The 16,863-nt window shown below is 33.9% G+C and overlaps 1 protein-coding gene across 1 annotated transcript; it reads right to left on the bottom strand.

Annotated features, from left to right (window-relative positions):
• Nucleotides 1-5,826: 5,826 nt before the first annotated feature.
• LOC136029252 (DNA-directed RNA polymerase II subunit RPB1-like) lies at nt 5,827-12,718 on the bottom strand. Its single transcript, XM_065707485.1, has 3 exons — nt 12,639-12,718; nt 11,249-11,369; nt 5,827-7,542 (listed from the first exon to the last, which is right to left on the bottom strand). The coding sequence occupies exons 1-3, from the start codon at nt 12,654-12,656 to the stop codon at nt 5,888-5,890; spliced, it is 1,794 nt and encodes a 597-aa protein (XP_065563557.1). The 5' UTR covers nt 12,657-12,718; the 3' UTR covers nt 5,827-5,887.
• Between the last annotated feature and the right edge of the window lie 4,145 nt (nt 12,719-16,863).

Raw genomic sequence — 16,863 nt, 5'->3', positions numbered from 1 at the left:
TAGGGGGGGGGGATAAATTATATTGGGTCTGCATGCAAAATGTGTAAGGTACAATTATTCTGCATATTAAGAAGTAAGAATTGTTTTCTTACTTCAAACTGTCCAAATAATTTTACTCCTCCTCATCATGTGTAAATATATAACCCAAACTATATATTTCCCATCTATTCTGTCACTTATCTTTGTCTTGTCTCAAGCTAAGCTGAAAGAAACTAACGAAGAAACCGGTTTGTTTCCGAGTTTTAATCAGCGTAAACTTGAGTGACTGGCGTATAATGCACAAATACCAAAATTCCTTCCCCCTACGAAAAAAAACAAGTAAAGGTCTCAAATTTGTAGAACCTTATTTTCCACGGGTAGTATTATTCAGGGATTATTTTCCAGGGGGGGGGGGTATTTTTGATATAGGGGGGAATTTTCTGGGAGGAGGTATTTTCCTGGGGAAGGTGTTTTCCACGGGGGTATTTTCTGTGGGAGTATTTTCAGGGGGGGGGGGGGTATTTTCTGCGAGGGGGGGTAATTTCTGAGGGGGAGGGGGCAAACACCAACCAGTGTTGTATTGAACCTATGGTGACAAACAATAACCTCACAATAACTGGCGTTTAACCCTACCTGCGAGTACACCATCCGACTCAGGAGCAGAATATCCAGGGGATTTATTTAGTACCAGTAATTTTCCTATAAATTAGAAACCACTTTCTTTTTACGCTAGTTGAGCTATTATAAATGCTGGGGCACATTTTAAGATTCTGAGAATATGTTTAGGATTCTTCCATTGAAAAATGATTATTCCCTCCCTCCCTAGATTTTGACAAATGTATTTGGCCAATCTCCAACAAAGTTTTGTGAATGGATAAGGTTTTTTGTATAAGTTTTTTTATATGTAATAACGCTGAAGATAAATAAGTATTTTTGAAATTTAGGCATGGTGATTTATCCCTCTCCCCTCTCTCACTCCTTCACTAATTGGCGTTCCTGAAAATTTTAGATGGTGAATGCTCCAACTGGTATTTTTGCGTCGCAAATTGACACAAATGATAATGAAATAATGAAAAGCCTCTAGGTGTATTTAATGAAAAAGTTTATTAACTGAAAGTATGGAGCAACAATAAACTTAAACTAACTGAAATTGTTCATATATGAGAAAGGCTGCTCCCTCGTCAATCTATCGCTCTTTATGCTACGGTTTTAAGTATTTAATAAAAGCTTCTTATTCCATTTAAATGGCTCCTTGCGTTTCAGGAGTCATTCTTAACGAATTGGGACCAAAGTTAAGTTTTAGTGTAAAGAGCAAGAAATTAACAGGCAGCCCCTCAGTAGCCTACGGAATAATTTCTGTTCGTTTTAAGTTTTATTGTTGCTCCTTACTTCCAGTTGAGAAATCTATTTTTTTTTCTGATTGTATTTAAAATCATGCTCAAAAATCTGTATCCCCCTTCATGGTAAATTTCAGCTTGTAAATTCCCCCCATTAAAACTTCCCTCCCCCCTCAAAATTCCTCCAGAGTAAAACACCCCATGGGAAATTCCCTCCTCGCTGAAAATTACTCCCAGAAAGTTTCCCCAGGACAATTTCCTTCAGAAAATTCTCCTTAATTTCACTTGAAAAAAAACTCAAGTTTTTTCAAATAATGCTTCTGATTTCAAACCAATCGCCCCTCCGTGTAATATTTTCCCCCAAAATCCCCCTCTTTGAAAGTTCTTCGCGAGAAAAAATCCTCCCATGGAAAATCCCTTCCCCACAGAAAAATCCCCCAGAAAAAACCCTTCTCACTGAAAATTTCCTCCGAAAAAAAATTCAATAAATGAATCTTAAGAAAATCCCCCCCCCCCCTGAAAATTCCTCCTCTCTCCTCAGAAAATTATCAATAGGGAAAAATCCCATCGGAAAATTTCTCTTTTTTCCAATAACAAGTACTATATAGGAACAATAGACAAATTACATAACTTAGTGCTACTTGTTGCATAACTTTTTACATAACTTATTGGACTTTTCAGTGGAATTTTCTCTGGCTCATAGCTTTTGATAAGTAACGTTAATGCTAGTGAATATTACATATTTGGATTAGTATAAAACATTCTTTTAATGTATTAATTGATATCAAAATTTTATTTGCATGGTTTCGGTTACTATTGGGCTGAGTCGAACTTTACTTGAAGTTTGTTGTCATGAACTGTTTGATCTTACAACAAATTTTTCAAACAATTGTTTGGAATCCCAGCTTATCAGTAATAAAAATTATTGCTTTGATCACTTATCAGGAACATGAAATGTCGCTACCTTTGCAATTTTTCATCCAATATTTAACATTTTGTATAATTTTCTTTAACGTGTGTGTCATTCCTAAGAAGATGTCTGGTTTCGTTATAAAAAATTTCAGTTATACAAAGAAGTTCATAGGCGGATTAAGATACATACATCAGTAAATCTATTCTGCTAAAAACTACTAATGTAAAACTGAAAAGAGAAATTATATTCTCCTATTTGATGCATTGAGGGAAGCGATATTGCTAATAATTTTTATTTTTATCACTATTAAAAAAACGACAAAAAAAATCAATACAGACTAATCAATGACGATTAAATTAAAATGTTCCATAAGAAAGTGGCTCTATATTACACCTCCTAATTAGGCTGTACTACTTCATGCAAAGTGGCTCTATATTACACCTCCTAATTAGGTTGTACTACCTCATGCAAAGTGGCTCAACAAAGTGGCTCTATATTACAACTCCTAATTAGGTTGTACTACCTCATGCAAAGTGGCTCAACAAATTGGCACTATATTACACCTCCTAATTAGGTTGTACTACCTCATGCAAAGTGGCTCAACAAATTGGCTCTATATTACACCTCCTAATTAGGTTGTACTGCCTCATGCAAAGTGGCTCAACAAAGTGGCTCTATATTACACCTCCTAATTAGGTTGTACTACCTGATGCAATGTGGCTCAACAAAGTGGCTCTATATTACACCTCCTAATTAGGTTGTACTACCTCATGCAAATTGGTGCCCATAACATTACCGACGCAGTCCCTGTCAAATTTGATGAATATATTTATGGCTCAGTATGGTTTCTGAGACAAAACGAAGGGAATAATTTTGGGTTTCTTGGCTTTCGGTAAAGTTTTTACTATGAGATCTCTTTTGCTATGATTAGCCACCTCGATAATCTATTTGCTTAAATTTATGCTCTGTATCATAAAAAATAACTAGATTGAGAAATAAATTACAAGTTTAAAAAAAATCACTAACAAAACAATCACTAGAAATAGTGATAAATCGCTAGGGATGGAAACTCGACTTACAGAGCGTCCCGGTGTACGGTGTTTCGCTATATAGCAGGGGGGGATAACTCCTACCAGTACTAAAATAAAATAGGGAAGTGCGGCGTTTATACATTTAAAGCTAGAGGATACCCATTAAACTTATTGAATATCTTCTGAGTCTTCGTTTAGAGCTTGAATGTAATGGATGATTTATATTGAGCCACCAATTCTTCCCTATTATCAGATGAAGACTCAATATCATTATATAATTATCATTATATTGAAATGAATCAAAGAGTTTTGAAATGAATCAATAAACATCCCTAACGATATTGTACTAGCCTGTTCGTTCTGCTAGTTAGAAGACGATTTAAGAAAACTCACTAAAAGGCTGGGAGAGAAAATACTGAGGGGGGATTGTAAACTTCCTGTTAAGGGGTGTAAACCATGCATATTATAATGACACCCTCTTTGAGTCTACCAGTCTTTCCAGTTAATGGCACCCCAAAAGTGTCAATTTTGGTGGCATATGGCACTTCTGGATGGTACTATCGAGGTAAATTCACAAAAAGCGGGTAGTTATGAAAATAAGGTTTTAAATGAACCATTAAGCATCGCCATTGGTCATGTAGTATTCTGCTAGCCTTAGTAGATAAGAAAAGGAGACATCTGTGCAATCCATGTAAAAAAAGTGATTTTTTCTTGTTTTTCAAGGCGGGGGACTCTAATTATTGTGTGTGGAGATTTTGACCTTTGCTATACCAATGTCCTACGTATCGTTTTGATTCCAAGCCATTTTCAAGGAGTTTCAAGTCCTATTTTTTTATTCCCAGAATTTTGTGTTCGCCATAAACCTATTCTGAATGAGGTAATAACTGACTATGGTAATAATAGTTACCATATCTAATTTGTCATAACCATTTCAAATGACGATTTTGATTATTAAGCACTTTTCTAGAAAGCTCGATTCTTAAACTTTTGATTACCATGGACCGTGGTAAAACCCTTCGTGGTAACAAATTGTAAGTGAGGAGCGACCCGGCTCAATAGTAACCGAAACTCTAAAAAACTAAATTTTGATACCAATTGATATATCAAAAGAATCGGCTCTTTATGCTGATTTCACTAAGTTTAGTCTTACATATCAAAGGTTACGAATCTGAGAAAAATTTTCCTGACTTTCCAAAAAAGGGGAAACAGCCCTAAAAGTAAAGTGATCTTAATGAAAATCAGACCGTCATATTCAGTGTATCAGAGAACCCTACTGCATAGGCGTCAAGCTCTTATCTGCAAAATGTGGAATTTTGCATTTTTTACTAGAAGAAAGATCACGGATGATTTTTTTCCCCAGGGGTGATCGTATCAACCCAACGGTTTTAGAATATCGACAGAGGTCTCAATCGAACGGAAATTAAAAGTCCTATTTCCCATTTTAAGTGACAAAAACTGGAGGGCAACTACACCCCCTCCCCACCTCTTTATTTCCAAAATCGTCCAATTAGAATTTTGAGATTGACAGTTTGTTCATCATTATCTAAAGGCCCAATAACTATTTGGGTATAAGTGAATCCTCCCCTCCAAAGCCCCGGGGGAAAGGTCTAAGTTAGGAAATTTGCCCATTGTTTACGCAAAGTAATTGTTATTGGGATGCATGCATACATTTTCGGATGGGGGGGGGGCAAACTTTCTTCTGAGGGATTTTTTAAGCGGGAATTTTCCATGGGGACGGAAGTTTCCAGGGAGTGGAATTGTCAGGGGAAATTATACGCAGCAGAAATTTGCCATGACTTATTTTCTCTTTTTTTTGCGGCTCAATTTTACGGTAATTTTCCGGGGTAAATTTTCACCGGTATTGAATTGTCTAGAAGATATTTCCGTGGGGAGGGGGTTTCTCCGTAGAGGTAGGGCCAGATTTTCTGGCACTATTTATTAAAGAATCAGAAAATAGGGACAAAAGTTTTTTTTTCAACTAAAAGTAAGGAGCAACATTAAAGCTTAAACGAACAGAAATTATTACGTATATGAAGGGGGTTGCCCCCTCCTCAAAACCTCTCTCTTTACACTAAAGTTTGAATTTTTTTCCTAATTCCTTAAGAATGACTCCTGAAACAGAAGGGTTGTTTAATTAGAACAATAAGACGCTTTTTCAAAAATACTAAAAGCTTTAGCATAAAGAATGAGGTCAACCCCTTCATATACGTAATAACTTCTGTTCGTTTTTAATTTTTTTTTAAAGTAATAAAAACTTTAGCGTAAAGAATGAGGTCAACCGCTTCGTATACGTAATAACTTCTGTTCGTTTTAAGTTGTAATACTGCTCCTTACTTTTAGTTGAAAAAACTTGTTCTTTTAATTTAATTCACTCTAGATTGCAGATGTCGCTGCAACAATGATTCAGTGAATACAAAACCTTTAGTGTAACATGTACCTAGGATGTAGTAATAATTTTACTTATATACTTTGTAATCTGAAATGTGTAGTAAACAGAGACCTTAAAAATCACCTGGAATTTTTGCAACTACACAGCGTATTAAGCTAAATATTCTACAAGACGAAGTAACTTTTAATTATTTTTAATGAAAAAATAGTGGTGTAAAAAAATATATACATATTAGAATCTACCACGGGTTTTGAAGTGCATTCTCGTTTGCTAGGGACTGAGCAGTCTCAGCAGGTGCTAATGATTCCGAGTTTGACCATTGTCCAGATGAAACAGACTGTGTAAGTTGAGAATTGGATGTAAAATCTGAAGGTGCTAAGTTAGATAGCTGTGATCCTGAACCAAAGGCAGAATTAACAGGCGTACCATTGAATCCTACGGAAGATGAGCTAGAACCTGGGGCCGAAGGGTTGTACCCACTCGCTGCACCGGTAGTCAAACCAGCAGCTCCTGAAAAATCAATCGAAGATGATGGAGCACTGTCTATAAAAGAGCTTGAGAATGGGCTTTTAGCTGTAGGAACATCAATCATTTGATTTTGAAAACTAGATATTTGGTTTGAGAATGAAGCAGGCTGGGAAGCAAAAAAATCAGCAGTAGAAGTAGCATATCCCGGGGATTGTGGACTGTATGATGAAGCAGGAGAATTGTAAGCTGGATCCTGAATTTGAGGGTCATATACTGAAGACTGAGGAGCATAGCTAGATATTTGTTGTCCATAACTTGAGGTTTGAGGAGGATATACTGGATCTGGTTGAGTGTATGATTGTGGCACAGGAGGTTGAGGGGCATAAGCAGAGGCTTGAGACGCGTAACTTGAGGTTTGAGGAGGATATACTGGATCTGGTTGAGTGTATGATTGTGGCACAGGAGGTTGAGGGGCATAAGCAGAGGCTTGAGACGCGTAACTTGAGCTTTGAGTGGGGTATGCTGGATTTTGTTGGCCGTATGATGGAGGTGCTGGAGGCTGGGGAGCATAGGCAGAAGCTTTAGGTGCGTAGTTTGAACTTTGTATAGGATATACTGGATCTTGATGAGGGTACGATGGCAGTTCAAGAGGTGCAGGTGCATAAACAGGAGCTTGAGGTGCGTAGTTTGAGCTTTGTGTTGGATATTCTGGATTTTGCTGAGCATATGATGAAGATGCCTTGTAGCTTTTTATGGATGGAGGGGGATACGCAGGCATCTGAACTCTATAAATTGGGTTTGTCACATCATAGCCTTGACTAGGGCCACCATACGCAGCTGGTGCAGAAACCATGTAGTATTGGGTTGCTGGTGCAGGATTAGCCTGGTTTCCTTGTGGGAGCAAGCCAGAAGGCAAAGCATTTTGGTGCTTTGATCCCTTTTTTCCATGAATTATCCCAGATAGAGCGTTGTCCATCAGAGATTGCATACCAAGACCTCCAAAACCAGACCCTTGTCCCTTACCCTTAGACTTTTCACTAGACCCAACAGGTACCATCGCAACTGGGACGGCCATAGCTTGTTGAACAGGGACAGCAACTGTATGATACACGGGCATATTTACAAAAGGAGTAGGCGATGATAAAGCACTAAAAGATGAAGGCACTGAAGCTTTGTGCATTCCTTTATGATTGGTATGAGCTGGTAAATTCAATGGCGATGCAGATTGAATAGGTGGAGCACTCATACCAGGAGCTAAATAGTTAGACTGAGAAGTGTACGCTGAGGGTGAGCTACCATAAGCTGTAGGTGCACTACCATATGTTGAGGGTGCACTGTATGGCTGATAGTATGGCATTGGATCTTGCATCACAAGAAGTGCCGTCGCTGAAGGTGCTTTGACTCCTATGTTCCCTCCGTGACCACCTGAAAAGAAAAGGAATATAGGCAGGAATTTTAACTTGACTTGAAAAGCTTTTCCATATGCTGTTTACTGTGAACTTACAATTGATTTTGCGATTAAGAATCAAGATTGACAAACCTATTACCAATTATTACAAGCCTTAGCCAATGAAATTTGAAATGTAAAAAATCTACACAAGACGTATCCAGTAGTTTCTATTGTGGTGCCTAGATTTTTTTGCGCCTAGATTCTCAATTTTTGCAGGAACAATGACCACTAAGATATAAAGAGCCTAACTGGGCACAGACAACCACTTTATTTCCCTTTTTTTCGATATAAAAGCTCAAAACCCGGCTCTATTTACCCAGATATATAAAAGATAGAAAAACTATTGTATCTAGACATATTTTATTTCTTGTAATTCACGTCCAATTGAAGTGGTGGCTTTATATACATAGATATCTGAAGTGGCAGATTCTATACTGCCTTAGTGATTTCTTATTTCCTTTCCGTAATTATGTGTAGAACTTGTAAACATTCCCCCTTTCCCTGTAAAATACAATTATCATGGTTTAGCTCAAAGTCTAGAATGTCCTTTCACATATGTCTCTTGATGAGCTTTTAAAGACTTCCTTTTATAGTAATGTCCCTATATACGCAAGCGCGTGTTGATCCAAAATATCAAAACTAAAAAAAAAAATCTGATTTTATAAGACAAAGCCATGGAAAGTGAATACAATAATTTAATTAAGATTAAAATTTGAGCAATATACCACCATTCATTTTTTTAAATATGTGAAGCTGTACTAAATTAAAGAAAAAGTAAGCTTTTATGTAATTTTCAGTATGTTTTAGTTAATATTTAAAACGTACAAGGTTTTGAGGCAGCTTGAAAAATGAAGAAATTACACGGGGAAAATTTAACTTTACAGATCGTTGGGTGTGGTAAAATTTAGCAAAGAACAATTCCTGAATTTTTTATATTCATATAAGAGTATTGAATTGTGTTAGTTCTTTTTTTCTTATCTTATAACTTTAAGAATTGTCGAAACCGCTTTTTTGGCATTTTTACAACTTTTTGGTATTTTTATTATCAGTGGATCTCAGAAAAATATCCAACAAGGAAGGCTGCAACATTTAAAATTGAGTGATTTTTACGATGAACTATGTCAACAATTCGGGTGATTTGTTTTTTCTCGTAGCTTGAACAAACAAATGTGTTTGGGGGTTCTTCTAGCCAAGCCTTTCGTCTAAATATTGAGATCATTATGCTACATACCTACTTTTCAAGTAATTTACATATTTTAGAGTTTTGTTGAGATTGCCCCCACCCCCCAAATACAATCACGTCTAGGTTTTCAAGGCTGATGGAACTGAGAATTAAATAGCATCATAATAGTTAATAGCCAGAGATATGAAGATATATATGCTCATGATTAATGAGAAAATATGTTTCTGTGTATTAAGCCTAATTTTGAAAAAGAAGAAAATCTTCATTTATGTCTCAGTATTGCTATTTTTATTCCTTAGGCATTAATAACTGTAGCTAAACTGTCACGGGGATTTTTTTTTTAAATTTCCATGTGTAAATTCAGTCAACAAAAAATATACATATTTATTCAGTATCCAAGTCCAGAAACTATTAGTGCGGTTTTTGGCATAATCCTTATTTTTAAAGATAATTTAACAAAAGATACAAATTTAAGAGCGAATTAGATCCATTGACAAATTGAGCAAAACTATATACCCTACGCTGAGACGAGATAAACATACTGCAGTTAGATGAAAATACCTTTTCAAGGTAGTGTAATGCACATTAATAGAAACAGTTTAGATTAACTTTTGGTTCTTAGAATTTTCGGATTTTAGTTTCAGAATTTTGGAATATTAGTATGGTTATGAAAACTCATTGAGTTTGGTGTCCTGCACAAGGCAAGGGGGACGGACAAATAAATCAGTGTTTATATTGATACTTTTATGTGACTTGTGACAACCATGTCTCTAGGCCATCTCAATATATATATATATATATATATATATATATATATATATGTATATATATATATATATATATATATATATATATATATATATATATATATATATATATATATATATATATATATATATATATATAAATGTATCTATATTTGTTGGTGGATTTTTATACTTTTCAACTTTTTTACACTTGCTAGGACATCTGGCTACTTTATTTGGTGAATTTGTTATTTTTTTTTTCTCTCTTGTTTTCAGTAACCCCATGTTTTTCCATTATGCTTACAATCCTGAACCGGAAATTGATATTACTAGATTTAAACGTCAAAATGGTGGCTTATTTTTAAGTCAGTCTGGTTTGTTCGTTTACTCTTTTTAATTAAAAAACATACCTATGTTTGTCTATATTTTGAAAAACATAGTTTGCACCCTCAACATTTTCGTGAAAAGTTGCCACAGCATAAAAGAGTGTAATGTAATTAATTATTAGCATCCAGATCAAGCTATTAACTAAAATACAAGTAGTCAGAAAGCTCTTAAGAGGCTATGTGATTGAACAACACACAATTCCAAAATGACTACAAAACTTTATTGTAGCAAAATTTCTTTCCTTGTTACTGGTTTCCTTTGTTTCCTTGTTACTTGTTTCTGACCTGGACATTATTTTTGTTTGGGATTTAAAAAACCATGATTATTTACATATACATTATCAAAATGCTTCTTGCCTAATTTTAAAAGATCTTAGTTTTCAGTTAACTATTTAAAGAAATTTTTTTCCTGGTATGTTTGTCATTATACGAAATATTAATAAAATCCAACATTATAAAAAAGGAGCAAAGGATAAAACCATTAGCGCTGATACTAGAATAGATGAGGGGGAATATAACCAGTACTAAAGGCTGAAAACATTGCAATGACAGTCCCCATTCTTCTTAGTCATGTTGATAGCTAAAACCGGTACTGGAAGAATAGTCTGTACAACAGAATAAAATAAGTCCTTAGTAAGTTAAAGCAACAACAGAATCGTAACTTGAAATAGTGACAGTTCTTACAAAATATGTTTCCTTTTGCTGTTTCAGTAGTTCTTTTACTATGATATACTTTTGTACTAAGAGCCTAGACATAAGTTGCTAGAAATTTTTAAAACTGCACTAAGGGAAGTGAAAAGCTTAGTAAATAATAAATAATAAATACATGATAGAAAACGTACTAGCAAGAAACAAAAAATAGATACAGGCATAACCATATTGGTTCTTAATTTGTTTTTTCTTCCCAACCTATTTGAATATAGACACTGTAGGTAAGGGGTTATGTGAACTGGATTTTAAAAAAGTGCTCTGGTAGAACATTTGAAGATTGCGTTCCGTAGGACTTTCCCAACTCTTATAATTCTAATCCGAGGTGAAAAGGGAAGAAACTTCTCTTATAACTTCAAATCAATACAAAAAATTCAAAGTCTTATCAGACTGACAAAAGACAGGATTGTGTTCTGAAAAAATCTTTTTTTTAATTTATGTCCTCTCCCAATCTTGGAATGCTTCTAAAAGTTTATTCCCTGTCTCAGAATTGAAGCAGAAACCACAGCTCCCTTTTATTACAACGTTTTAACGTTGTCATTAATACTGACATTAAGATTGGACTTCATGGTGCTATTAGCTTATGTTTGTGCTTAATTGGGTTACATTTTTTTAATATAAAATGGATAATTATAGACGTAAGTAAATTCAGTCTGACCTGTGAGTCCAGCTAATCCTCCAAGTCCTCCAAGTCCTTTTTTGGACTTGTGTGCTTTCGCCATAGAGGCTAAGCCTGTAGCATCTATGGGTAGCCAAGATAGGGCTGAAAGCACAGCAACCTAAAAAATACATCAAATAACAATAAGTAAAATATATAAAAATTAAAGTTATGTAAAAAAAATAGTGAAAGCATTTAAAAAGGCCATTTTTGACTGTTCTAAATTGTTTTTTCAGTGTCTTCACAGGTTTGCATATCCTTGTGATTAATTTAATGACAACTACTAATTTAATGCATATATTAAAAAAAAAGTTTTTTTTTGTCAACGCCAAAGTGAAGACTAACGGGAAAGCGAAGTAAAGACATGAAACAAACATAGATCATTTCATTTATAAGGGCTTTCGTTCCCATCCCACTCTCTTTAAGCTAAACTTTGACGAATATTTTCTTTGAATATTTTGAGACATAACAAATATGGCTAGTTAGCAATTGAAAATGACTTATTTAGTGGTCGGGGATCGAAATTTAAAACAAATGTTGCACTGTTTAAAAGAAACCTAATTAAATGAGTTACATAATAAAGTATTTTGATAAAAACGAAGAATGAAAAGTTCAGCTCTTTTCAACACTGCTATTGTGTTAGAGGATTCATTCTTGATGCTGAAATTCATGTTGGTTCAAATTTTGTCTTCCCTCTTTAACTTGAGAAAAAAGTTTATTTAATAATATTCAAATAATTAAAAAATTTATCCTGAAATGAACCTTTGGGTACAAGTGGGAGGGGGTTAATGGACCAATCTTGGTCTTATAGAATGCTCTCACCTGTCCACCTCTCTGTAGTTAAGCATATAAGGACAACCAGTCCGCTCTTGTGACCTTTTCTGCCATTGGGACTTTTGCAGATTTCGATGCCACTGAATCAAAATTGTGATATAGTTATTTCACATATATATATATATATATATATATATATATATATATATATATATATATATATATATATATATATAAATATATATATTACTTCAACGACACTCCTCCTTAGGGGTTTGAAGGGATGGCAGCTCCAGTCTTACTTGTTATGATTTGTGCTTCTTTTCAGTTTGACTTAAGAGGTTTCATTTCTCTATTCGTTGTAAATCTGTTTGTTTTAAGTTTAAATAAAGTCTATGAATTGATTTCTTTCCAATTTAGTTATAATGTGTATTTATCTTTAGTTTTGCTGTTTGGTTGAATCATTTTAGATGCATTAAATGAAAGTTTACCAGCATACAAACCCTTTCAAAACTGATCTCTCCATTTTAAAAGCTATTTGTATAAAAAATAATGTATCAACAGTTTTATTAAAAATATTCAATACTTAAAAGTTACCAAATGAAATCAAACTTACCAAAAGGTAGATTTTCATTGTTTTCCCTTTTTTACCCCTAGTTCTTCACTCTATCACTACTGATTTGAATATAATTTCACCATGACGTAACCTAGCTTATATACCAGAAGAATTGGCTAAGAATATATCATTGAACTTACTGGACAAGGCCAAGGGGATTTGAATATAAGAAAAACAACCCTTAATACAACGGTGCGATTATAAAAGCTGTCAAAAGATGTAAAGGGTGATGATCGAAAATCCAGTTAAAGATGCAATCTTAGCTAAGGTATGCCGTTGAATGACCTGTTATAGGATGTTACAGATTTACATCAAAGTTCATTATATTTTTATTTTGTAAAACGTAAAAATCTAAATGTAAAAGATAAAACAGCCATAACTTTACGCAGCCATTAAGGTACTCTCAAAAATATAGGTTAATCTAAAATAATTCATAACAATTTTCGGCCATCATTAAAAAAAAAATAAATTAATTTTTTTTTTTAAGCCTCAAAGAGCCCCTTCTAACATCCATTGTAGAAGATTCTTCATACACAAGCACATTTACAGGTGCCAAAAATTCCAAAACCTCTTTCAACAAGAGGTATTGAAAATCAAATAGGCAATACATTTTTCAGTTCACTGAATAAGATTTTTTTTTACCTATTGATTTTATGGCCATGATTAAAATGCATCTCAATTTATTTGTATGCTTTACGACTCAATCATACAACAAGCATCCAATTTTTAATCTAAGCGACTGAAGTACAAACAAAGAACAGCCGTTCAGAAGTACACTCAATTCCTTCCATCTTTAAAATATTATGAAATTGTGGCAGGAAGATACTTTTTTACTCAAAATGTGAACTCTCGTAGAAGATCTTGCCACAATAAATTCATCATAGGACTCTGATTCATCCTTTTCCCTCACCTTGATAATATATTTTGAGGATTTCTTAACTGTAAACTTCAAACGGTGAACCTATCTTAGCTTTACATTTGAATTTCTATCCATGCACCCCAAAACTTTTTCTTCCTCAGAAACAAAATTATGTGTATATGCCTTATCTAGGATAGCCAAAACAATTGTTATAGGAGATTGTCAAAGAATTAAAATGAATATTCAATGCATGTTAAAGAATATTTACTTATCCAGCTTCATTTCTTGACAGTTGTAAACGTTCTCAACTATGGAATAAGAAAAGGGAAATAGAGAGGAGCAAGAAGAGGAAAAAAATTAGTAGCCTACCTCTTTAAAATGTTCACAGCAACATAAGGCTGCCACATACAAATGGACTTTGTGTATAGTTGCCAAACACTTTATCCAGCCTATCTGAGTTTTTACTTTCGCTACCTAAAAAAAAAAACATGAAAAATTTGAGTTCATTTTTTGTACTATCATATTATTATAATTCATGAAGTTGTGTAAGTTACAGTGTACATGTCATTTCAGTCCCTGGTTCGTGCATAGTAAAATAATAGGCAAAGTTTGTTAAATTTGTTCATCTATGAAAAAAATAAGTAATTAAATTTGTAAAAAAAAAAAATGACAGAATTCATTCCATTAATATATCTTTGATTATCAAACAGTTCGTGGTAACAAACTGTAGTAAGGAGCGACCCGGCTCAATAGTAAACGAAACTCTAAAAAACGGACTTTTGATGCTAAAAGATACATCAAAAGAATCAGATTTTCATGCTGATTTTAAATATATAAGTTTCATCAAATTTAGTCTTTGTCATCAAAAGTTACGAGCCTGAAAAAATTTGCCTTATTTTAGAAAATAGAATCTTAACGAAAATCACACCGTCGCATTCGGCGTATCAGAGAACCCTATAGCAAAATTTTCAAGCTCCTATCTTCAAAAATGTGGAATTTCGTATTTTTTGCCAGAAGACAAATCACGGGTGCGTGTTTATTTGTTTGTTTTTTTATTGTTTTTTTTTCTTTTCCCCAGGGGTCATCGTATCGACCAAGTGGTCCTAGAATGTCGCAAGAGGGCTCATTCTAACGGAAATGAAAAGTTCTAGTGCCCTTTTAAAGTGACCAAAAAAATTGGAGGGCACCTAGGCCCCCTCCCACGCTCATTTTTCTCCAAAGTCAAAAGATCAAAATTTTGATATAGCCATTTTGTTCCGCATAGTCAATAACCATAATAACTATGTCTTGGAGAATGACTTACTCCCCCACAGTCCTTGGGGGAGGGGCTGCAAGTTAAAAACTTCGACTAGTGTTTATATATAATAATGGTTATTGGGAAGTGTACAGTCGTTTTCAGGGGATTTTTTTTTGGTTTTGGGGATGGGGTTGAGGGGAGGGGGCTATGTGGGAGGATCTTTCCTTGGAGAAATATGTCATGGGGGAACAGAAATTCAATGAAAAGGGCGCAGGATTTTCTAAAATTACCATAAAAGAAAACAATGAAAAAATAAACATGGAAAAGTTTTTTCAATTGAAAGTAAGGAGTAGCATTGAAACTTAAAACGAACAGAGATTATTACGTATATGAGGGGTCCTAAAAATACTTTAGCATAAAGAGCGAGGTATTTAGGAGGAGATAAATACCTCGCTCTTTATGCTATAGTATTTTTAGCAATTTCAACTATTTATTTTACGGCCTTTCTGATTCAGGGGTAATTTTTAAAGAATTGGGACAAAACTTACGATTTAGTGTAAAGAACGAGGTATTAACGAGGGTACAAACCCCCTCATATACATAATAAAAATTAAAGAATATAAAAGTTTGTTACGTAAGTTAATTCTTAAGTTAAGTATATTTTTTACTAATAAAAAAATTCATTAAAATTAAAATTTATAGTTGCCTTTTTATATAAACGAAAAATTGCTTGGCAACTAGGCCTCCTTCCCCATCCCTTATTTCTCAAAATCGTCTGATCAAAACTAAGAGAAAGCCATTTAGCCAAAAAAGGAATTAATATGCAAATTTCATTTTAATAATTTATGTGTGGAGAGCCAAAATCAAACATGCATTAATTCAAAAACGTTCAGAAATTACATAAAAAAACTAGTTTTTTTAACTGAAAGTAAGGAGCGACATTAAAACTTAAAACGAACAGAAATTACTCCGTATATGAAATGGGTTGTCCCCTCCGCAATCCCTCGCTCTTTACGCTAAAGTTTGACTCTTTGCCACAATTCTGCTTTTTAAAACAATTAAAAGCTTTAGCGTAAAGAGCGAGGGATTGCGGAGGGGACAACCCATTTCATATACGGAGTAATTTCTGTTCGTTTTAAGTTTTAATGTCGCTCCTTACTTTCAGTTAAAAAACTAGTTTTTTTTATGTAATCTCTTCTAAAAATCTTTATTTGTTTAATTGTAAAAAAAATGTATGAACGTACAAATAAATTTCGGTGTCTAGCTTCTTTATCAAGTAAATAGCGCTTTATGCCGGAAATATCTCCAGCTTTCATGCATTCAAATATAAAAAACACTAGCACTATTTCATATATGTAATGCTAATAGATAAGATAATGCTAATATATATAGATAATTTCATATAGATAATGCTAATATATGTGCTGCTAATAGAGCTCAATTCAGTATGAGTACGGTTCAATTTGATATGTACTTTGAACAATGTGGTTTTTATGCTTCAAAACATTATCCATTAAAGCGAAAATAAAAAAAATCACAATAATTATCACAATAAGACTACTAAAAGAAACTAGATCTAATGAAAGTAGATTAACTGTTTAATGTAAAATGATATTCATTTCTGGAAATTCTCAGCAATTTTTATTTTATTAGCGTTACAAAAGAGGAAATAGTTAAATTATGTTTTGCTTCAGTAAACCACAAATGTCACTTTGGCCTTTAAATCGCTTTGGGGACGTTAATCCTACTCCTGTGTAACATAATTATTATATAATTGTTTCAATTATATATATATATATATATATATATATATATATATATATATATATATATATATATACTAGCTGTTGGGGTGGCGCTTCGCGCCACCCCAACACCTAGTTGGTGGGGGCACTTCGCGCCCCCCCCAAGCCCCCCCGCCCGCGTAAGTCGTTACGCGCCATATTAGTTACGCGCCATTGTAGTTGTGTCCCTATGTCCCACCTGTGAATATAGATATATATATATATATATATATATATATATATATATATATATATATATATATATATATATATATATATATATATATATATATATATATGTTTTTAACTACGTAAAACTTGCGAATATACAACATTCTTTGCTGT

This window comes from Artemia franciscana, chromosome 7 (genome assembly GCF_032884065.1).
Source record: "Artemia franciscana chromosome 7, ASM3288406v1, whole genome shotgun sequence".
Taxonomy (NCBI): Eukaryota; Metazoa; Arthropoda; class Branchiopoda; order Anostraca; family Artemiidae; genus Artemia; species Artemia franciscana.
Note: the sequence above shows the minus strand (reverse complement) of the source record. Positions and strands in the feature narration are given on the sequence as shown.